General features: G+C 41.2%; 1 protein-coding gene across 4 annotated transcripts in view; it reads right to left on the reverse strand.

The window, feature by feature from the left end:
* The window catches only part of phkb (phosphorylase kinase, beta), a 93,786-nt gene that overhangs the window by 44,023 nt on the left and 26,445 nt on the right, over nucleotides 1-23,318 (reverse strand). For all 4 annotated transcript variants that reach the window (XM_076736740.1, XM_076736818.1, XM_076736913.1 and 1 more), the window contains 7 exons: nucleotides 21,162-21,225; nucleotides 17,070-17,165; nucleotides 15,395-15,592; nucleotides 9,239-9,296; nucleotides 8,219-8,296; nucleotides 6,012-6,170; nucleotides 4,353-4,447 (listed from right to left, as the gene is read on the reverse strand). In XM_076736740.1, the coding sequence (XP_076592855.1) occupies nucleotides 4,353-4,447; nucleotides 6,012-6,170; nucleotides 8,219-8,296; nucleotides 9,239-9,296; nucleotides 15,395-15,592; nucleotides 17,070-17,165; nucleotides 21,162-21,225 (748 nt within the window). The remainder of the gene's footprint in view (nucleotides 1-4,352; nucleotides 4,448-6,011; nucleotides 6,171-8,218; nucleotides 8,297-9,238; nucleotides 9,297-15,394; nucleotides 15,593-17,069; nucleotides 17,166-21,161; nucleotides 21,226-23,318) is intronic.

The following is a 23,318-nucleotide window of genomic DNA, read 5'->3' on the forward strand; positions in this document are numbered from 1 at the left end:
GCATTGGTACCTTAGACAATTGCCTATGTGACTACACTGCAAACCAGTAACGGTACATAGCCTTACCTCGATGCCTCAGTTGGGCTGGATTCATTATCTCTTTCTCACCTGCACACGCTGTCTCCTGATGAAACCGAGCACACCCTGGCCTTCACAGTTTGCATTAACTTCAGTAACAAGTTGTCAGCTCTTCAATAACCTCATTAACAAGCTGTGCAGATCCCAAATTACATTTCAAATGGCCATGAACAGATAGCACCTCATCACTGCGACAGCAAACTACAGGGCTTTCAATTTTCTCAGAAATGAAGCTGAAGTAAAACCATTCACTCACACTCACATTTATTTGGACTGCATGTGGCTGAAAACATCAAACCAAATGTGATAGGCTTCTGTTGATGGGCTGCACGCAGAGCAGTGCCTGCTACCATCAGAGGCTGGGCTCACAGCGAGCTGTCACGCTGCCTACACATCCAGTTTCAACAAAGTGTTATTGTGATAAAAGTAATCTCAACAAAATATGCAGCCTACCTGAGGGGAGTCAGGCTTTGCTCGCACTGCATACTAGTTTAGAAGCTGAATTCACAAAATCAATGCTGCCGGCACAATGGAGCTGCATGTATTCTTCCTTTTTGCCTACAGAGACAAACAGTATCACACTGTATCTAGTAATACAAGTAAGATGAGGCTGATATGCTGACATTCTGTTGACAGTGAGAACATTTAAATTGCTTCATATTAAAGAGTTTAACGAATTGTAATCAAAAGCACACACATCTTACAGATTTGTAATATATCCTCCTGACTAGTAGTAGTTTAAATTTGTCCTCGGTGGAGGACATTTGTAAACCTGAATATCCCCCACCCACTGCATACTGCTGAATTAACGCCTTTTGGTATCTACAGAGGACATTTAGGGCTTTCCAATGATACCAAATGTGAAGGGGTGGGGCTTTGGTACCTTTCTCTTTCTCATTAGGGAACATGGCGTCCATCAGTGCAAGCCATTTTATGGGAAGAGGAAAAGTAAGTGCATAATACTTTTTATTGAGCAAATTTTGGCTTGAAATGTTGTTGTCTCTTAACAACACATTAAAACATTGTGTGAATTATTTTAACTGTATTTTAGCATCGTGTTTAAGTGCTTAAAAAGTGTCCTAAAAAAACTTCAAAAAAAAAAAATTGTTTTCAGTATTCTAATTACCTTGCAAAGATTGGAGAATTAAAAAAAAAAATTGTGAGTGGACAATAATATTTTTCTGGTAGTCAGGAGGATATACATAATCTGTTTGTTAAGCCCTTTAGCAAGCCAAATTATTTAAACTGGTGATTCCCAACCAGGGTCATTTTACCTCCAGGGGGGCACCTCTGCAGTTGACAGGTGGTATGTGGAAAGATTTTGGAGTAGTTCTAATAATTTGATCAAATAGAAATTAAGACAGAATTGGAAAAATATATATCCATGTGTCGAGTCCTCTACAACACATGTTGAATGAAAAGCAGAAAAGCTTTACTAGATAGCTAAAAGTAAAGGACGATGATTGCAATGATTGTTTGAAAAAAATATTGTAACATCCACTATCATATCCAGCTTTTGATATTCAGAAGTGAAACAACATGCAGTTTAAAACCAATTCAAATAGACACGCTTGAAACAGGACGCGTGGTGACGACTGATGGGGTATAATTTAACAGGGTATAATTTAAACAGGGCTGTTGGGGTGCATCTGACAAGAAACATTGGGAAGATGATGATTACAAACGGACAAGTCTTCAATAAGTAAAAGGCACCCTGAAACGTTTAGAGTTGGTTGGTTTCTCAGTTAGCATCGGGACCGGAGCAAGAGATCTGCTATTTGATGGCTGCACGCTGAAATGGAAGTGAAATCATGACAGTTTGAAAATCGAAAGCCACTTCTTTCTACAATAAGCAGCTCAGCGGAACACGAAATGAGAAATGTCTACACACAGCGGGGAAACGTCAAAACCTTTAAGTGAAAAAAATTCACAATTCTAGTCACTTACAAAGTGGGCCTTCCCTGTATTAAGGATTATTAATATGCCCTGGAGAGTGATATAACTTGTACCTCTTAGAGGCAAAGGTTCATCTCTCTGCTGTCTCTGTTAGGTTTTTCCACTGGCTGACATGCTCTTCTTGTTTGTTTCTCTCTGTCTTTGTTCTCCCTGCTGATCTTTCTCCCTGCAACCTATTTGATTCAGTCTGCCATTCATCATACTTCTTCAGACCTATCCTCTCTTGTGCATCCAGTACCATCTTATCAACCGAACTCCAAAAACAAAATTCAACACGCAGGAGCAGAATGGGATTTATCAAACCTCGCTATACAGCAAAGAGAATGAACATCAGGCCATTGTATACGTATCTCTACCCTTCATCTGTGTGATCCTCGGAGCTGCCGGCTGTCTCAGATATGGATTAAACCTCAGACATGATCGTCATTCAGAGCAGCAGTTGGTACAGGAAATGGACTGGGTTTAATCCATGTCTGCAAGACTGGCCCTTGGCAAGGTAAAAAAAAAGGATGGGCTCTGCTGTTTAGGTTGTCCATGGATGAACTGTAATTAAAACTTTGGCACACATGAATAACACAACAAAGTGGTAAACAGGACTGACTCGTGAGAGTTTTTTCTATTTGATATGGGAATTGCCCGAGGCAGTTTGAAGGCAGGAGTAAGGGTGGATTTAGTTGTGCTTCAAAATGTTACTGCATAGTTTCAAAAGCCAACGCACATAGCTGATCAGGCTATGTCATAGGTTACACTGTGGCTGATCTTCTCCTCAAATATGTAACTACACACTGGGGACACTGTGGCTACAGCACTTCTACAGGGAGAACACAAGAACTGGGAAGTCAGGTTGGAAGTTTTTGATGATTTCTGTCACTGTTGATGGTGAACGCAACAATGAGGAAGTTGAAAAAGGCTGAATTATCTTCTCCTTTTCATTAAGATACATCTGGCAAAGTCATCTCCGTTCAAATCCTTACGCTAAACAGATGATGCTTGCTGTGAAAGCCGCTCTTCTATTTTATGCAAGGAGAGATTACATTCAGAAGGAGAATTCATGAAGGAGAGCCTTGTTGCTGATGTGGAGCTGCTAGAACCAGACACAGTAAAGTTGCTCCAAAGTGTCAGTTTGTCTGGAATAATTCATGGAGATGAAGGAAAACCTGATGTGGAAACTCAGTGAGAACAAGTGTGTGTGTGATTTGACCTTCATGGTGGACATTACCAAGAAGCTCTCAGAGCTGAACCTCAGGCTGCAGCAGCTTCTCAGCTCTCTGCTTTCTAATGTGAAATCATTGGAAGTGAAATTAAAGCTGTGGAAGCTCAACTGGAGAGAGGAAACACTGAACATGTTCCTCTTCTGTAAGAAGAAAACCTGCTGTGACATCTGAATATGCTGCTGAGTGAAAACTGCTTCAGGCGTTTGGTGAGAGGTTTCAGGACATGAAAAGTAAACTAAAGGAAATGAACACGTTTGCCACGTCACTTAATGTGTTGATGTTCCTGACAACCTACAACATGAAATCACTGAGCTGCAGAGCAACAACCTTCTACTGTGAGCAGCAAGACTGACTGACCAAAACCTGGAAAACCAGCTGCAGGCATCGGCATCAGCATGATGATGATGATCATTATCATCATCATCACAACCATCTGACACCTCACCTCACCGAAGCAGTTCCAGTGGTTGCAGAGGTTAGTGTGATATATGTGCTCAATAACTAAGTATGGCCAGGGGGACCAAGACCACCCTGATAGAATTGTTGCCCCCCCCTCCCCTTCAAAATCCGAGAAGAATTTAATGTCTGTGAAGCATTCAAAAGAGCAGATTTCAAACAACCAGCAGTTTAAAACTCCTTGCTCAGGCTTTTGATTATCTATTACAATTGTAAATGTACAAATTGTCTGATGTTATCCCTTATTTACACGTCCATGGAGTCCCCTGTGGACAGACTAAATAAATAAATAAGACTACATTACAAACACAGAACAGACATCTTCTTTCCATGGTGAGTGGGCAGTCCACTTGCTGCCCACTCTCAGCCTCTCAGCATGAAGCACTTAGCGATACTTGATTTCTAAAATAAAAAAATAGCCAGTTGTCATTGCTTTTATTGAGTGTATGTTGTTAATACTTCAGGCCAAAAGCGCTTAAACGCTCTGATAAGTAATATTTACAAGGGTGAGGACATTTTACCAAGGAGCACTTGAATCCAAAGTTGTAGTCGTTGAATGAATGTCTGCAGTGCATAAGAGCATTCATGATGATAAGTTTTGAAATAAGTGTGCAGCGTTCAGATGAGAGCCAAGTGATAACAGCTGACCTGATTGGAGTATCGCATGCTGACGTTGCGCTGGTCCTGGCGGGGCACATAGCGGTGGATGGGATCAATGTCTTTAGGGCTGATCAGCTCATCCACTGGAACGTGAGCAGACACACACAAAATAGACCCAAAAAAGATTACCATGCATACACAACACATAGACAAGAAAGCAAGTGTACAAAAAAACAGATACAAATATCAATTTCCGTTTGAGAACAGTTTGAGGTAGCGAACACCCGAAGAACGCACCGATGTATGATGCTGTGCTAGCTAGCTAACCAATGAATCTTAGCTCTTTGTTGCTAAAAAGTTGAAGACTGATTGATGGGTGGATGTCATGATATCATTGGTTGAAATTGGTTGGTTCAAGCCGATGTAAGCCCATGTCATATTTTGTTTTGCAGGAAGAAAACATGATTGGATTTTGATATAACAATACAAACAAACAGATAGCACAATATGACCAGGGATGTGTGACTTTGACGCCGACTCCAGTAACATGAAGATGTGTAAGGTATGAGCAAAGCACATCAATTTGTCTGTTGGCTGCAAGAACCAACACAAAAGTCTACATCTGCTCCCACGATCTGAGGATGTCAAGACTCAGGTGATTAACTCTATTTTTGATGGGAATGTGATGGAAATGCCCCCACAATAACTGGAAAACTGTACGTTTTGCCATGGTTTATGTTGTTCACTGTTTATTTTGTTGGTTAGCCTGGCTCATGTGGCTACTCCCACAGACTGTGAGTGATGTTGACTAATGACTAATTTGTAACACTAAGTGACAGTCGAGAAAAAATGTGTGAAAATTAAGCTGTCATCTTTGTTGTTGTTGTTGTTGTTGTGTGTGTGTGTGTGTGTGTGTGTGTGTGTGTGTGTGTGTGTGTGTGTGTGTGTGTGTGTGTTGCTGCTGCTGCTGTATCTAAATGTGAAAGACATTCCCTGAACGTAACACTATGGCTACGTGTGAAAAAGATATAGTCAAACTGCAAGAATTAATTTGTTTGTTTGGCAATGTTGCAACTCTGATTTGCATCCAGCAGCTAGCTTGCTCAGACCATAAAGCTGTGATCAGTGTCCCGCCGGGCCATGAGGCCGAGGCTAATACAGGTCAGACTCCTGCTCAAATATGTGCCGTAATGATGTTTGAGGTTTAGAAGCACTTATTGTGGTGTTATTCACGGTATTAGCACAGCTAGACTCAGTTTTGTGATTCCCTGGCTACAAAAACACAGTGGCTGGTGCCTGCTCAGGCCTGTGGGGTTGACCAATCAGAGCAGCCCGGGCTTTTTGTTAGGGGGCCTGAAAGAGGCTTACAATGGAGCGTTTCAGCCGGAGAGTCAATACAGATGCTGGAGCAATGTACAGTATGAGTAAAATAGTAATTCATGTAAGCTATTCCAGCAGACCCCCCAAAATAAAAGTATGAACCTGACAATGATCATAATATGGCCTCTTTAATGTCAGTGAAGAACTAAGGAATATTTCCAATATTTAGATAATTTGGAATAAGACATTTAACATAGTATAGTAAAACATGAACTTATGTGCATGTTGATTTATAAAGTAACCTGCAGACTTAAATCAACAGAATCAATGTATTGGTTTGTAGTGTCATACCAAAGCGCACACACACGAACACACACAGAGGCATACCCAGCAGCTTGGCAATGTTGTAAAGGGCCTGACCACTCAGAAAGATCTTTCCATCACGGCCAGAGTTGCTGGGGAAACGTTTCTGGCTTCCATGCTTGTTCTGCTCCGCCTCCACAAAATCAGCTGGTACGTAGTAGTATTTGGGGATCACAGCATGGCCTGGTATGAGAGACAAGGACTATAAGCACTCACTGTGTATGTGTGTGTGGGAGTGTGTGTGTGTTTGAACTCACAATCACAATCTGCCCTTTACACATACTGTATTTGAATAAGACTGCAGTGGTGACGCACACAGTATGTCTACAATTTCACACAGTAGTAGAGTGAATGTGTGTAATCTTAAAACTCACTTTCTACTTTAGAAGAACATCGTTGTTGCCTGTACACACGAGTCAACCATGACTATGGGCTCTGCTCGGTAGCTGCATTGATGCCAACAAGCTTCCCTACTGTTTATTCATCTGGACTGCTTATTGAAAGCATATCACGTCAAATAATGTATCTATTCAAAAAAGGTCCAGAAAAGTTCATTTTTCTACTAAAGTGCATTTTCACAGATCTGCCATTAAGGCCATTTAATGTTCTCCAGGTGCTGAAACACCATAATGGAACAAAGTACTTTCTGATTGCTTAGGGTATTAATTTGTGCCAATTCAGTCTGAATTTAAAGGTACAGCCATTAAAGTCAGTGAAGGCAGCAGACTACTTGGGGTGCCACGATAATACAGTACCCCAGGCTGACATTCTGCCAGTGTTTATGGGTGGGAAGGTGGTGAGGGTCACTCTGAAACCTGAAAAACGAAACAACAATAACAAAAAAAAAAAAAAAAAAGACTGAGTCTACAGACATGACAGTGGCTCTATGGGGAAACTGGCTGAACTGTGCTTTTGACATAATGTTAATGTCAGCACGCTGGTACGCCGGTAGTGACAATTCTAGCATGCTGATGTTTAGCCGGTATGGTGGGAATGTCATTAGTTTTGCAGGTATGTGCTCATAAACTAAAGTGTTGGACACATTTATATTTGAGTAGAAGAAAAGTTAAAATTCACCCAGAGGGGAATATGAATGTCTGTCCAGATTTGATGACAGTCCATTCAATAGCTGAGATATTTCACTCAAAGCTAAAGCGGAAACAGCTCCCCCTCCAACACAGAAACTGGCTGACATGACTATAATGTCAGAATGTATAATAATATATAATTATGTCTAATTATCAGCCTACATTTTGGTCTGATATATAATCATACCTTTGAAGGTACAAATAGCAGGGGTACACAAATGGCATAGGTACCTGTACATGAGACAGCCCAGGCGGCAGTCTTTGTACTCTGAAAAATGCTTTTCCTGAAAGTGTGGTCCAATGTGACCACTGACTCAAAGGATGGAACAATCATAATTGATGTTTCCCATTCACCACGTGGAGACATGCTGCTGTACAGTGCACTGTACAGCAGCATGTCTCCCAGAGCTAAACCCTGCATGTGTCTCTGTATCGTCAGAACAATGGAAGCCCATGACTTCTGGGAGGCTGGGCAAACCTACAGCTGAGCAGCATCTGAGAACAGCAAATACATTTGTGGGTTTAGACGTTCCAAAGGCATTAATGGTAAAAGAGAAGAAAAAATATACACTTGTGTTATCCTTTAAAACCCAGCCAATTAACTTCAGGAGTTTTGCTAATTAATACATAACCAGTACAAAGGCACTGTGGAGATGTCTAGGGCAACTATTGTCAGCTCTGTCTCACATCATTATCCTTTCTACAGTCCAATTATTTCTGCGCTATTATGAACGGCCCAACAGAAACTCAGAGCTCTGACACCCCTATCATTTTACTGTCTCCCCTCGCAGCAATGGGTGCAGGTGAATATAGAAGCCAGGTCTCTGCTCATGAGGAAAGGCTGAGTTCACTTGAACGTAACGCCCCTGTGAGCCTCAGTCACAGTATGTGGTGTATGAATATGGATGACACGTTGTAATAAGAGAAAGTTTTTCACTGCTAGAGAGGCTCACTCAGACGCTTCAAAATCAACCACACTGGTACGCCACATCAGAAATAGTTCTATGTATGTGTGTGTGTGTTGGTGTATTCGCAATTTTCCCACATTCATCGGTCACTGCATTTGTGTGTGTGTGTGTGTGTGTGTGTGTGTGTGTGTGTGTGTGTGTGTGTGTGTGTGTGTGTATTTATGTGATTATTCACCCTCATAAGACTGGAAGATGATGGGCTCAAGGAGGTCCTGGTATTCTTTGACCTGAGCTTTATTTCCTCGAAACACCCCTGCAACACACACACAGACAAAGATTTTAAGAAATCATTATTCTAAATAATATTATTATTATACTCAATATACTTTGTATGTAACACATATTATTATACTGTATATAATAAGGACCTATGCAGTGGCGTATGTATGTAATGTGTGGGAGTGAGGCGGCTGTGTGTGTTTGCATGTACATGCATGCTTATGCTTTCCCAAAGGCCAACATGGAAGTGTCAAAATCTCCAGTTCCTCAAATGGCCACCAGCAGGTTCCAAAAGCGAGTCAATCCCCATAAATCCCCATATTAAAATGTCAAACTTTACAGCAGAAATAAACATGTTTACAGCCTGGAACAAAACCCTGTTCATGACAACCTGTAGGGGGTATCTTTACATAACTTGGCCATTTAAATCATATTGAGAAAAGTTATGCATAATTGCATATAATTAAAGGCATGGCCACATGCATAATACATCCATGTTTTATGCAGTCTGCATAATGGACTATTGTGTAGTCCATCTTTGTGTGGTTGTGTGCATCTGTATGTATGTCTTCATATGTACTTTTTGTGTGTGCATGCATGTTTACATATGCACATTCTGAAAATACTGCACTTGTGAGAATATCTCTTCTTCTATTGTCTCTATGATCTCAGTATTTTGGTTGTCCTACAGCATTTGGAGGAGCGTGTATTGGGGTTTATGTTTTAAACACAATATTCTTATTTCTGTTTTGAGAAACGTTTTGGAGAAACCATACTCCTTCCATTGTTACTGACCATTCTCTACAGTTCACACACAATTTTCACACATCATGTTTTTAAAAAGTGTTTCTAGGCCCTCTAAAACCTGACAAACAACAAAATGTAATTTCTTGTGAATTGCTTCCAGTCTGTGTTTTATCTTGCCAATGACCCAGCGCAGGCATCATAATAGTAGTTATGGTAAAACAAGGCTTACCGTCAATCATCATGTGGATGAAAAATATGGGAAACTCGCACTCGATTCCATCAAAAAGCTGGAGAGAGACAGGGAGAGGAGGAATTATTGCTTTTCCATTTCAGAAGACAGGCAGGGGACTTTAAAGTAGCAGATTGCTGAACTTTAGTAGCATTGAATATGGAACAGCATAGCACAGGGAAAAGATATAGAAGATATGACATTGTGAATGAAAACGGACAAAACTGCAAGGAATAATAATACCTCCTTGCAAGGCCACTTTTTTAAATTCAAAGTTGTGCTGTTTGTTTTGAGGAGGACATTTGAAGGTCTGAGATTTCACAAAGTTTACGATGCAGTGACAAATTACATGAAGCACACTGAGAGAAAAGTTGGATCAGTGGAGCATTTTAAGTTTACAGGTAACTGTTTGGCTGTGGGCCTACGCTTCCACCACTTCAACAAAAGAATCTGCTGATATGTCACAAAACTGAAAAAGTAGAAGAGTAGTGAACAAGTTTAATTAAATGTACCAAAACTGCAGAGCTCTGCAATGCAGAACTCTGCTCTACACTCTGTGCAGGAATCTGAATTTTAGATGGACGAACAGACGATGAAACAGAGGACAGACTAACATGTCGAGTTCACACCTGTAGTTTTGCTTACTTAGCCTGGACCAAGGAAAGCAATAACATATTATTGCCTCTTAGTTCTGGTGTGGTTGGTGTGTACACTGGGCTATTACAAATGAACCAAGAGCTGTAAACATGAAGTCACATGGACCAACAGGGACAGTTTAGGCGATGCCATCCTGCATCATAAACCGCACTAAGTGGACCTACATGTGAAATCAAATTCTGCTTCTGCACCTGATGTGTTTATCTTCTCTGGTGTCACAGCGAGCACCCCGAGAAATAACTGACTATTAGTGGCCTTGACTGCTACTGGTCCTTGTGTAACATAAACAGTAACAAAAACACTGATTTTTTTTACTGTAATATTATTGGGTATACTTCCCGTTTGGTTGCTAGGTTTCACTCATTTCACGTATTTTTCATAAATGGGCTTAAATACACAGAGCAGGACACACACAACATTTATTTATGCAAATCATTCGGTAACCATGGTAACACGTATGCGTATCAGCATGCGAGTGCAGGGATCAGAAAGTGAAAGCAGTTGACACAGGAGTCGATTCAGAGCTGTGCTGTGCCTTTGCTGTACTACTTCATGTATTTTGGCATTTCCTCATTCAAAAGCAGCCAAAAGGTGGCCAACACACAGTAACTGTGTCCCCATAACAGTCCCCACAGTAAAAGTCATTTCTTGTTATCTCTAAGGGGAGTCATTGTGACACCAGTGAAAGTAAATAAGCATATTCTGTATCAGAGGCAGAGAAATGCTTCATGATCTCGCTGTCAGTCCATCTGACTTTACGCTTACACCTCAGGTTCCTTTGTTACAAGCCAGCGTGGACAAGAAGCAGGCAAGCAACAAAGTATCAGGTTTTCCCTTAGTCTGAACCAAATGAACTTTGAAAGCATCCTTAGTGTGGTGCTGGGCCACCACGAGCCACCACGAGCCACCACGAGCCACCTGAACAGCTTCAAACCTGGAACTCTACTGGAGGGATGAACAAGAAGATGCTTCCTCATTTGGGATTTTGACAAAGCTCCAAAATATTCAGAGGGTGTTGGTTGGGTTGAGATCTGGTGACTGTGAAGGCCATATTATGACTCACATCTTTTTATACTCATCAAACCATTCACTGACCCCAGTATGTAAGCATGTGCATTTGTTATGTTTCTTCTCTAATGTAGTCAGGCTTCTAATCTGATTAAATCCCTCCCCCATCTCTCAACACTTTGCAAAGTATGATTGACTGACTGATTGACTGACTGATCGATGTGACGGAGTAACTGATGAGTGTGTGCATGACTGTGTGACATGGCTGTTGTCACTCCACTGAACATAGAGAAATAAAAGCCAGCACGCAGCGGCAGCTTGAGTGAATTCTCCAGAACAAACACTTGAATTGACACGAACATCATCACTTGTTCGAATCTTACTCAGCCAGAAATCCTATTATAGATTGCGCGCCACATGTGTGTGTGGTGCCAACCCCACACACAAACACACAAACCTTCTTAAGTCATTTGGTTACAAGTCACATGTAGAGGAGACAGTCAAGTGAATCACAGCCTTATTAATTCCAGTAATTCAATCCCATCTTGTTTATGCTCGCCTAAAGAGGATCAACACAAACACGCGGCAGAAATGTTAGCAGCTCTATCTTTGCTGAATAACCCTTTTTTTCATCACTAAATTTGTATAAACACTACAAATTAACAAGGCCAGCTTGTAAAAAGATCAAACAAGCTGCATATTTTTTATTAGCCTCTCTAAAATCCCTCATTCCAAAGTGTGTGTGAGTATGTGCGTGCATGTATTTTAGCCCATCCAACTCTAAATGTCATTAGTCGTGACTATCTTTGTCCCTCATCTTTTTCAATAATCTCCACACTGACGGAAGATAACAGAGATTACAACCTAATGCAATAACAAATGGCTGGTAGAGCTGGCACACACAAATACATGTGGGAGCTGCATTCACTGTCACCACACAGACACTACTGTGGAGGCTCAAATGTGTTTCTTTAAATGGTTAATGTCTGCACCCTGCAATTATGCAGGTAGACATGGCTTCAAACTGTGTGTTTCAGGAGAGACAAGAAGCAATTCATTATCCAGCGGGTGGTGAGAGAGGAGGGGGGGCGTAAAATGAAAGAAAATAAGGTGCATAAAGAGATACAGAAGCAGAGGAGAGTCTATTTAGAGAGAGGGGAGAGAGTAAAAGAGAGAAAGGGAGGGCTTAGGCAGTCACCCAGTGAGGCCTGTGCTTTTCGGCCTGTTGAGGCTGTAAACAGGCAGGGATCCCTGGTGTTTTGTGCTTGAGCAGCTCGACTGATTGGTAAAACTGTCTATCACACAGGCTGCTGCTCTCTGTCAACGGTAAACAGACAGGGAGCACAGACGTGTGCCCTGCTGTGAATTCTCTCTTAAACACCAACAACAACTTCACTCAGTGTCTTCTGCAGGGGGACCCGGTCTATCTGTGACTCCTGTTTCACCAGACAGAGCTCACACTGTGTCAGACACTCCTTTGGCATTTCATTTCTCTGTCTGATCACTTATCACAAGGAAATAACACTCTACTGACTACTTTTGCGTTATGCACTGTTTGCAATGTTATTACACTATTGTTACTGACAAGTGCATCATTTCTACATTAAATTATCAGCAGTTTTTTAAAGTATGAATTACTGGACTTGTGCAATATGACCACCGGGCACAGTCTCCTCTTATATACTGGATTCTTATTGTTTGCAGTATTTGCTAATGTTGTAGCAAAAACGTTACTGTAGGTAGATGGAAGGCAAATTGCAGCCGGAGTGATCATGAGTGGAAGTCATGAAAGGTCACTGGTATCAGTGTCATCCACAGTAAATCTGTCTGCCTGCTGGTAGAACTGAGGGCAGGACAGAGCCTGAAGGAACTGAGGCATTAAATACTGTTTGCTAATTCTTAGCTTTAGAGTCTTTGTATCGTATTAGCTGCAGGATTAAAGAAAGCTAATTTCAAAGTATTCCAAGTGGTTCAGAGTTGGTGCCCTTTGTGTGCCCTCACTTCCATCATCGATGCTTTTTTTTTGTTCTGTTCTAAGGCTCCGATTTTCCCAAGTTTCTGACAATTCTGCAAGTAAAAGAGCAGCCAAAAGCAATCAACATTTGTAAAAGGGATATTGTTTAAAACATTTTCACTGCCCCATAGCAGCTTTGAGAGCCATGAGCAACAATCTGTCGAGTCATGCTAAAGTACATTAAAAAACAGGTCACTGCCAGCCACAAGGCTGAACTATATCTTATGTGTACGGCTATTTGAAAATGAAATACATATTCAGGCAATCTCCTCTGTTAAATATTTAGCAGCATTTTCTTAGTTAAGAACAATCACCTTCAGGAAAAAGGTTTCCCGGTGTTAGCATGTCAAAAACGTCAAAGTATACATAGAAATTAAACCACAATTACTGATTTTTGGTCACTTGGGAGAAGCATAAGTGTATGCACAACATTTTAACAGCACAGTATTGATATAGATACAGGGCACCATAAGCCACCTCACTGCAGCATGTTTCTGACCACCTGGCAGATGTAAGTCCAAAATTCACTCTCCTTTCAGCTCTGTTGGTCTCAACAAAATCCACCTACTGGGATGCAGGCAAGGAGCCAGTCAGGTCCAAGGATGCCTCTCCAGTGTCTGTTTTATTCATTCAGTATAATCACGCACAGAAAGCCATAGGTAAGATGAAAAATGATCTTTTGTAAGCTTTTACACGTCTTTTATCACAGAGTTGCGACCAGCTTATAAATTGAATAGGAAAGAAAGCTAGTTCTAATTATAATTGCTAGTTGTAGTAAAGTGCTTTTGTTTGTCATCAGTTATCAGTGGCTATTGAATATAGAGCAGTGCCTATTGAATTCAGTGCCCTGTCAGTGATACAGCTTGGATGATAGGAGAGGTCAATTTATCAAAATTTAGCCTGGCTTTGTATCAGGGGAAAAATCTGAAGGGCACAAATGATCACAAACTGCCCAAAACAGTTTTCAACTACCCAATTAAATGAAAAGTTGCCCAGTTGGGTGGCAAACCGCCTGACCTGCCATAACTGGTCTGCTGTTTGATGCTGGGCTTGTACTTTAGCATGCAGTTCACTTTGAGAGGTTTTTCACTGAAACAGCTGCCTGCTGCTGCTGGAAACAAGGCTGGTAAGAGCGCTTAGAGTGAACTAAACTAAGCTAAACTGAACTGCAGTGAAGTTGTAGCTGAAAGATGCTCCAAAGTGCTGGAGAGCTCAGAGGAACTACACAGTTGGATGATAATTCTCTGGTTAACTGCTATGAGTAAAACTTTCACATCAGAGCGTCAGGTGAATCGTGACATCAAAGCGAATGACCGGATGAGAAGTAAAATGTCTTCTAGACTAAACAGAAACTCGAGCTGCCTCTGACTTTGTGCTTGCAGATCTCTATTGTTCTCCCCATCTGCCTCTATGAGCTCATTAATTCTGGAAGGTTAGCTCTGCAGCTAATGCAGTGATTTGTTTAGCATTAAGAGTCCAGCCTCTGATTCACTCATCGTGAGCTCACTGAGCTTATTCTGAGGTGAATGCACTTGTCATTTCGCTGGGATCACAGGGGATTCAAAAAAGGCCGATGAACGCATGGTCATTCACATACATATATATGCATGAGCACACCCACTGACAGAGACTTACTCCCACACAATCACACTACAATATGGGGTGAAATACCTGGAGGATTAAAACACTTGAAATGAGAGAGGCTCAGTCACAAAGAGATTTCTGGGCATTATCGTAAAAGGATGATATCTTCACAGCCTTATATATTACAAAAACTTTTTAAATATCCCACTCAAGCACTTTCAAGATAAACTTTTTCAAGTTTTATGTACTGCCAACCATTGGCACTTTGTTATTTCCTCAGCATTAACAAGTTGATGCCTGAAATGAACTCTGAGTTCATCTTTAGCTCTAAATTTGTTTGCAATATCTTTGGACAAACTGTAAACAACTAAGTCCATTGTGGAGACAACTGGTAGCCTTGCTGTGCTACTGTAAGTCACACAAATTACTGCGAAGTTGGTGATGTAACTCTTTCTTCTCACTGACACACCTCTAACAGGTCATTCTCTGTAATGGTACGGGGGTCTGCTTCCTTTTATCTGTAGTGGGGTTCCCCAGGGCTCTATCCTGGATCCTTTATCTGTTTATCTATATGCTCTCTTTAAGGAATATTATCCACAGATGAAATATATATTTCAACTGCTATGCTGATGACAAGCAGCTGTATGTCTTGCTAAAACCTGGGAGGATGAGCGACATTTTCTGTATTTTAGGTGAGTGTCTAACATAACAAAATGCTAATGTGTAAGAATCTCTGCTTCTAGTTGACTCAACAATCCAGGTCTTGTCTGGGAGGCCTACTGTCAAAAATCACAAGTTGGAGGGAAGAAAAAATAATCAGCAAAATACAGCACAAATAAATGGAGAACAGAAGAGGAAAAATGACACTCTTTAGTTGTCCCACCAGCACCCACCTTCATTTCAGCAGGTTTGTAGTAGCGGCGATTCTTGTCTTCGTTAGCAGTGCGGTAACCATCGCGGAGGAAACGTTTGAAGCCATACTTTCCCCGCAGCTTGCGCACAATCTTGTCCAGTGTCTGACTGTAGAGGGCATCATCGTCTACTGCAAAGGCAGGGTAGCTGATGGTTGGAAGCAAGGCTGCGTCTGTGTTCTGCCAGGGAGAAAAGATTTAGTTCACACAAATAATGAGCCCCGTCCACAGCTGATCCACAATCAGTTTCTTTAGACTGTACGAGTTAAGACAAGAGAAACTGCTTGTACGATAAAATAATTCAGGAATTAGAATAAAATCCTAACCAGAGTCACCAATAGTCAGAAATTATGAGTCAAAGCTGTAGGCCTTTTACCAGATGAGGAGTGGAAGTTCCTGGTTATGAACAGCACACTACAGCAGCCTGGTTTCAAATCAAGGACTGCCTGACTAAATTTCAATTGGAACAATCATTAACAATGAATATTGTTATTAGGCTTGACAAACCATTATGACTGGGCATCTTATTCTCTCATTTCATTTTTGTTTGGTTTACTCTATTAAGCAATGAAAATGAAAGCTATTAGGCGCTAGCCTAAATCAAACAGCTATGAATATTTAAGGTTTATTAATAGACAGCAGAGCTTCCAGAGCTGCTGTCAATGCACTGAAGTCCCTAATACCTGCTGTGACATGCTTTCTTACATGAACAGCTATCGACCAGTTTTAGATTTAAGTGCAAGATACGGTCGACTGTTTGATGCTGCTATGTTTTGTCATGAATTTTTTTAAATTTGCACACATATTTACAAAGGAGAGACATGCTGCTCTGTATAGTCCAATGCCCTCTTAGTCCTCGACTATTTGTTACAATCTAAATGTTAACATCCTCAGCAGCCTCAGCCAAAATGAGATATCAGCTTGCAGAGCACTTTCACTACAGCTACTGAATGTGTCGAGAATACTGAATTCCAATCTTTTGCCATATTATATGAGACACTGATATTACATTGATATTTTGGTTATCTTGACATTATTCCACTGAATGTTGGTGTCTCGCTCTCGACTGCACTCCAACCTTCCAGCTCCTTAACGTTAATCTCATACAGCTGTAATATCACTCTGATCATCTAATTAAACTCATTGCCTTGCAAGCTGATGATGGCTATGCTTCCAGACACATTCAGTACAGAGATGTGATTATTTAAGTGTCTGCAAGCGGTGGAGTGGAGGGATGGGAATGATTCTGCTCCTGCTTTTCCTCTGCATACCGCTTTTTTACTGTTTTTTCAGCTCCACCTTCCTTCCAGCTCTGCTGGTTTCAGCTCTCCCCATTTCCTGTCAACCAGGAACCATCAATAGCGCAGATATAGGTCATGTAGTGACTTCACCATGTGGGAAATGCATTGTTGATTTTCAGATAACCACAGGTATATTGACGTGAGTGTGTAGTTTGTTAGATGTGTGCAGCTAGCCATATGTGTGGCAGATCTCAGTCTTTGATTGGGAGGAGGGAGCTGTTACCGTGAGCATTTTTCTAAACTCTTCAACAGAACCACTAGCTAGCTCTGAGCCACAATTTGCACTTTAACATTCTTTTTACTAGCTGATTTATTTGTAGAGTGATTTTAGTAGTTGCATTGATAGATGGACTCACATGTGAGCGAGACTCCCGGGGCAGTAGGGAGCACAGGGTTTGTCTGTTCCTGTTGTGGGCGTCCAGATCCACAAATATCACTGACCACGAACAGCCCTGCAGAGCAAAACACATAACAAAGATAGCATCCCAGTCACAGCTGAACTATTCACCCTGTACAGGTACAACAACAGCATACAGTCCCATGCTCTGCAATTGCAGAGCAACAAAAACACACAACACACAGCAGTTTCTCCATTATTTATCAGAAAAAAGAAAAATACATTTGACAGGAAAACGGCTGGACGGCCCACTTTAATGCTCCCACCATCACCATCACCACCATCACCACCTCTCACCTCCACACATCAAAACACACTCTTTTGGTGTGAAACTAGGCTGATATTTTTGGGTTGCACATGTTTTTGTACAGTGTGGGAGTGCTTGAACAACAGTTGAGAGTCATCCTATCACTTCAAAAGTCCCAGAGTGTTGCTACCACAATGCAGTAGGCGATGTCCGTCCAGGGCACTTAGATCTCTTGTGAGGGCTTGTGGGGGGTGTTTATGCTTTTACCTGATCAAACCTTTTCTAGCTCTAAAAAGCTGGTCCAGTCCACTTCATCCATCCAGCAGCAGCAGTTACATAAAACCAACTGAGTCACTCCTGCAGCTGCTAAGCAGTTTCTAATGTAAGTCAAATGCATTATGTATGAATACTGCCACAGTCTATTTTTTTTCCTCCAAAAACAGATCCGGTCAGGGCTTTTAGTCAAATCAGCAAGCTTTTCTGTAGCAATTTGCATAGTGCAGTGGATTGCTGGCCACCAATGTGGGCACCTGTGTGACAAGCCAGTGAAATGGCCCTCTCAGGGAAACCATTCCTGGTGTTATAGCAGCAGAGAGTATGACAGGCGAGCATGAAGATGAATGTTTGTGCCTTGGATGTGCACTCCTTTGACTGTGGCTTCCTTTCGTGAGGTAACATTTTCTTTTTAATCAAACTGAACAGTCCAAACATTCTTTTATGTGTATTAATCCTTCAGCACCACCTAGAAAAATGCAATGGAAAAATTACTGACTACACAGACACACACACACAAAAAAATGCTTTGGTCAGCCGAACACGTGTTAAATAATGAAGATGTCTTTGTAAAACTTTGACTTGGAACGCAAAGGGGAAGAAAAATATGTCTTTTGAAGACACATCTCTGTTTATGGACAAGAACAATGTGTGAAACCTGAGAAATAAAACATTGAACAAGTAACATGAATATGTAAATATATGAAATCAAAAACGTTTGTAGAACAAGATCAGAGCTGTTTTTCTACAACAGTTGTTGGAGTGATGGATCTTCTTCTGGTTTTCTACAAACCATTGCTGACTTTCACAAGAAAAGTGAGTATTTCATGTTCACTTCAATCTGGAGACGCCCTCCATGTACACAGCTATTGCTGTGCTTAAATTTAGCTTAATTTTTGATTGAAAAATTTGTAATAATTAAAAAATGACCAAACATTTACATCGTTCTGTTCACTGAGCCTTCTGAAGCTAAACTACATTAAAACAAATTCTGATGACTTGTGAAAACTAAACAGGCCACATCCCAAGAGCCATGAAAAAGTTCTGAAAGTTGCAGTGCACTCTGGGGATTGTTTTGGGCCTAACACATACTCACTAAAACTGCCTCGAGATGTAAGATATACTGGCATAGAAAACCATTAAAGAATTCAATTAAACTAAATAGTTATGGAGTGATTAAAGCTATGACCTGCAGTCTTTGATCATTACGGGCAAACAACTGCCAAAAATCTGGATGATTTTCAAGTATGCATCTTCTCCCTCCCTGTTTCTCCATATTAAACCACTTCCACCTGCCACCTATGTGCTTAGCGGATGTCCCTCTGTTATAAAAAAGGTGACTGTATTATAGGAGTCAATTATGGGCCACCATAATCTGAGGCAGAAAATCATCACTGTCATCGCTATCATTATGGGTTGCTAATAAATGCTGACAGGACGTAGATTATATAATACCCTTGCAAAGACCATAATAATACAATGTACATCAACTTGGCACCATGTTCTGTGCATTGATAGGCATGAATTAAATTCATAGATTTATGTCGGCATAGAAAACTACAACACACACACACACACACACACACACACACACACACACACACACACACACACACAAACTATAATTACCAGCTCACAGCTGTGTGCCTCTGCCAACCAGTGAAGTCGAGGTTTGCATCCATGTCTGTCCAGACTCATGTAATATATGTCGCGAACGCTTTGAGGGAATTTAATAAAAGGTGTTAAAATGTTTTTTTTTGGTGAAATGGAATGACATGTGATTGCAGTGAATAACTTCCAGTGAGAAACATGCTGTCTTCACTTGGAGACAATCTTTCACAGAGGAGTACAGAGGACTGATCAGCTGAATCACACGGAGCAACAACAATCACCTGAAGCTCAATATCAACAGAACCAATGAGCTTGTGGTGACTACAATGACTCAAATAAGGCTGTTGCTGTGAAGAAACACATCCTAAGGTGTGGATGATTCACAGGCATCTTCAAGCCCACAGCACAGAAGATCTATACCATCAGCACAGTTTCATGGTGGACAGTCAAGATTAGTGTCACCAATTCAGCATCAGACCAAATGTGAAGATATCCTCTCAAGGCGTTTCTGAGGTACTGCGTTCACGAGAATGGGATGGTTAACCAGAAAAACCTGAAAAATCCCTGCTCTTAACTGGGTGTGAATTAGGCGGCAACGCCAATATATGAAGTGGAACCTGTTGAGATTTGATTGTCCAGCCATGAGTACAGAGCTCTGCGAATTTAATGACAGGCTTTAAAACTGAGGGATCCTCCTCATGGCGAGATCAGTTTAATCCACCGAGGTCAATGTGTCACACTGCAAAGCTGCTATCTTTGCATCCATTGTGTGAGTTGGAGAGATTATGAAAAAATCAAAAGTGAAGGCTGTGCGTCCATTCATCGAGTGAAAAGGCTAAATGTGACACACAGCCACAAGAGTCTGCAGCTGGTGTAAAATGTGATAGCCGAGTTGAGAATGTACTGGATGTTCCGGTTAAAGGGGCTGGGGGAGTTACATTTGGTGTGGGAAGGATGAGAGTCAGCTGGGAAATCAAGATTGATAGAGATCATTAATAAGCAACTAGCTGGCTTGTAGAAGTTCCATCCCCACAGAGGGACAAGAGACCGGATGAGACGCACACTCACACTACAGTGGCCCCAGCATGGATCATAAAGCAGCCACCTAGAAATTGATTCTTTCAACAAGCTGAGCTCGATGAGAAAATTCATTTCCAGGCACGGTTATAGCTCTCATTTTGCAGCTGATCAGAAGAGAAACACAAGCAGCGACTTCAATATACAGACGTCCTAACAGCCCCATGCAATCAGAAAAGTACTTCAAGTTCAGATGTATTAGATGGCAGAAGTAACCATTACTGATGAACGCCCAAGTGGAGAAAGGAGGAAAAGATAATAAGAGAGGAAGCTTGCTAAGTATGGGGCTTCATTTTCCAATCCATTAGCAGGTGTAATGAATGTCCCTGTTTTCCCTTTACTCCAAGCGCACAGAAAAGGAAACATATTCACTAATGGACACTGCGAGGGAGATTCAGAGGGAAACCAGGAACAAACATCAACTGTGGCCATCGATCAAAGTCTGTAGAAACACAAACAATTTGCTGAACCAAACACAAACATGGTAAATGAATCTCCTGTTGGCCAAACGTCCACTTGGAGAAACAGCCTGGCATCGATGACAGCAGCACTAATTATGCTGATGCTGCCTAGTTGTTAAAATGGCCGTAGCTTTCCATAAATTCAGCTACTGAGGCAGCTCATTCATTGCACAGGATGGTGGCACTGCAAACATCAAGCATATCTCGCTGATGTATGGAGCTGTAATGGACCTGCGCAGATTTGAATTAGAAAATAGGCCGTCTATCTATAATACAATCTCGTCCCATGTGACTCATTTAGATCGGAGACATATACACGTGTGTCTTGGGACTCGTATGAGGAGGAGGAAATGTGCAAGAGGCAGGTGAATTATTCAAATACCTGGTTTCCAAACAGGTTGAATCCATTGATGGCCTCCAGAGCAGCTTTGGCAAGACCAACTGAGCTGCAAAGATAAGAAACACTGAGAATTACACATAACATAGTACAACAAGCAGATTTCCCTGACATGAATGCACTATGGGGCAGCTGTGAATGAATATTTTCGAACAAATGTGATTCTGTGATGGAGCCAACGATAAGAACCATAAGCGTCTATTAGTTGTCAGAAGCCCCCCTGCAAAAAAAATAAAAATAAAAATCCTCATTCAGAATCACACTTGAATCTTAAACTGTTATCTGTTAGGATTCAATAAAGCTGAAGGCTCCAGGGACTGTGGTCTACTGCAGATAATGGATCTCTTTAATAAAAGCCTTATACTGAATTTCACACCGGCTGGCTACTGTGATTGCAATGCAGACTAAATGTGAATCAATTTCACTGTCATTTTGTTTCTCTTTCTACCCTGCCAAGATTTCCCTACAAAAGAAAAGGAGGGGGGAAAAAATTGCCAGAAACTTGGCGATGACTGGCGGTAGATCTGCTGACGTATCAAAAAGCATTCAATACCATTAGTGAAGCCTGAATCAATGCTTAAAATACAGAGGATGGCTGGCTAATTCAGCCTTGAGAAGAGCTCTGCTGAAACTGGTTCTGTACAGCACACAGGACTGGCCAGCAAGCCTGTCAGCACCTCGCATGGGGATAGAGGAAATATGATGCTTTGTGGGGAAACAGGAGGTTAAAAAATGATAGTGGGAAACCGGATGAAGACAGCATCATGATGCAACAGTTTCAATTGACAGTTGGATATAAAGATCCACATGATGAAAATGTTGCCGCAGGCTGTTAGACCATGAAGTAACTCTATACACAACAGCATACTGCATTCTGTTCATCTTACAATAAATGTGTTTCATACAGTAGTTCATATCCCAGTTGAGATCATACTGTGTTAATAATATATGTATTTGAAATGAATCAAAGTCATCAGCAAGGAGTCAGTGAAACATCAAAATACAGCGACTTTATCAATGCCTTAAGTCTTATACTGCACCTACTAATGAGTAAAAATTAAATCTACATTAATTGACATTTTTTGACCACTTGGTGGCAGAGCAATAAGTTGTGAAAGCATTAGAAGCATTAGAGCCATTTGTTCTCTCTGACAAAAAAAATAAAACATCTGTTACCCGTGGCTGTTGAATGAGCCCATTTCATTTGGATGAAATTACTGGATGGCCTACCTGTCTGTCAACCTATGTACCTGTCTACCTGCACACACTCTGCCCGTGCACTCATTGCACATGAGCGGCGTCTTCATAAGGCTCGGCAGATATGTTGCTAGATGCACAAAAATGGCTGAGAAAGTGAAGCCAAATTTCTCAATGCTCACATGTGAGCTTGACTGCTGTGAGTACTAACATATAGTCATGTTTGCTGTTTACATTCAGTATGATAATGTTCAATGTTTTCTAAATGGGAATGAGGCACGAGCTAGTTGCTAACTTTGTCTTTCTGCTATTTGGTGCTGGGAATGTAACATACAGTGGGTTCATAAGAGCTTTGTGACTGAATACAGCTGCCTGCAGTGGGTGGCAACAGGTTGATTATCAAATGACCAAAAACCAACTGACCCAAAACTGGGACTTCTGCAGCCCCTGTAGGTTTGGGGCCCTCAGGCAGCTGCCCACTTTGTCTGGTTGCTAATCCAGTGTTGACTGGTTATGATATACAGTGTATATGGGAGGTGTAGTAACATAGAGAATAGTAACAGGAACATTCAGTATCTTACAGCACAATCACACTGTGATGATTTTAATATGCGCTGTTGTAAAGTGAATCAAGAATCAGGTTGAAATATTTATGAACATATGAGCACAGTCCTGTTTTTATATTTCTCGTAAAATTACACTTAACTCCTCATAAATTGAGATATTTCAAGAAATCCTGATGCTTACACGATTAGACACGCTGCTTTAAATTAAACAGCTCCAGCCTGGCCATTCGACTGACTGCAGTGATGAACAGGAGGCAGAAGCAAATAAAATGAATCATTTGATTTGATATGGATAAATGAATACTTGCCAAAATGAATAAGTCCTTTCCTGTTCATTTCTACAGAGCCTTTTTCTGCCCACTGGCATTCTGGGACTACA

Source organism: Chaetodon auriga, chromosome 1 (genome assembly GCF_051107435.1).
Source record: "Chaetodon auriga isolate fChaAug3 chromosome 1, fChaAug3.hap1, whole genome shotgun sequence".
In the NCBI taxonomy this organism is placed as follows: Eukaryota; Metazoa; Chordata; class Actinopteri; order Chaetodontiformes; family Chaetodontidae; genus Chaetodon; species Chaetodon auriga.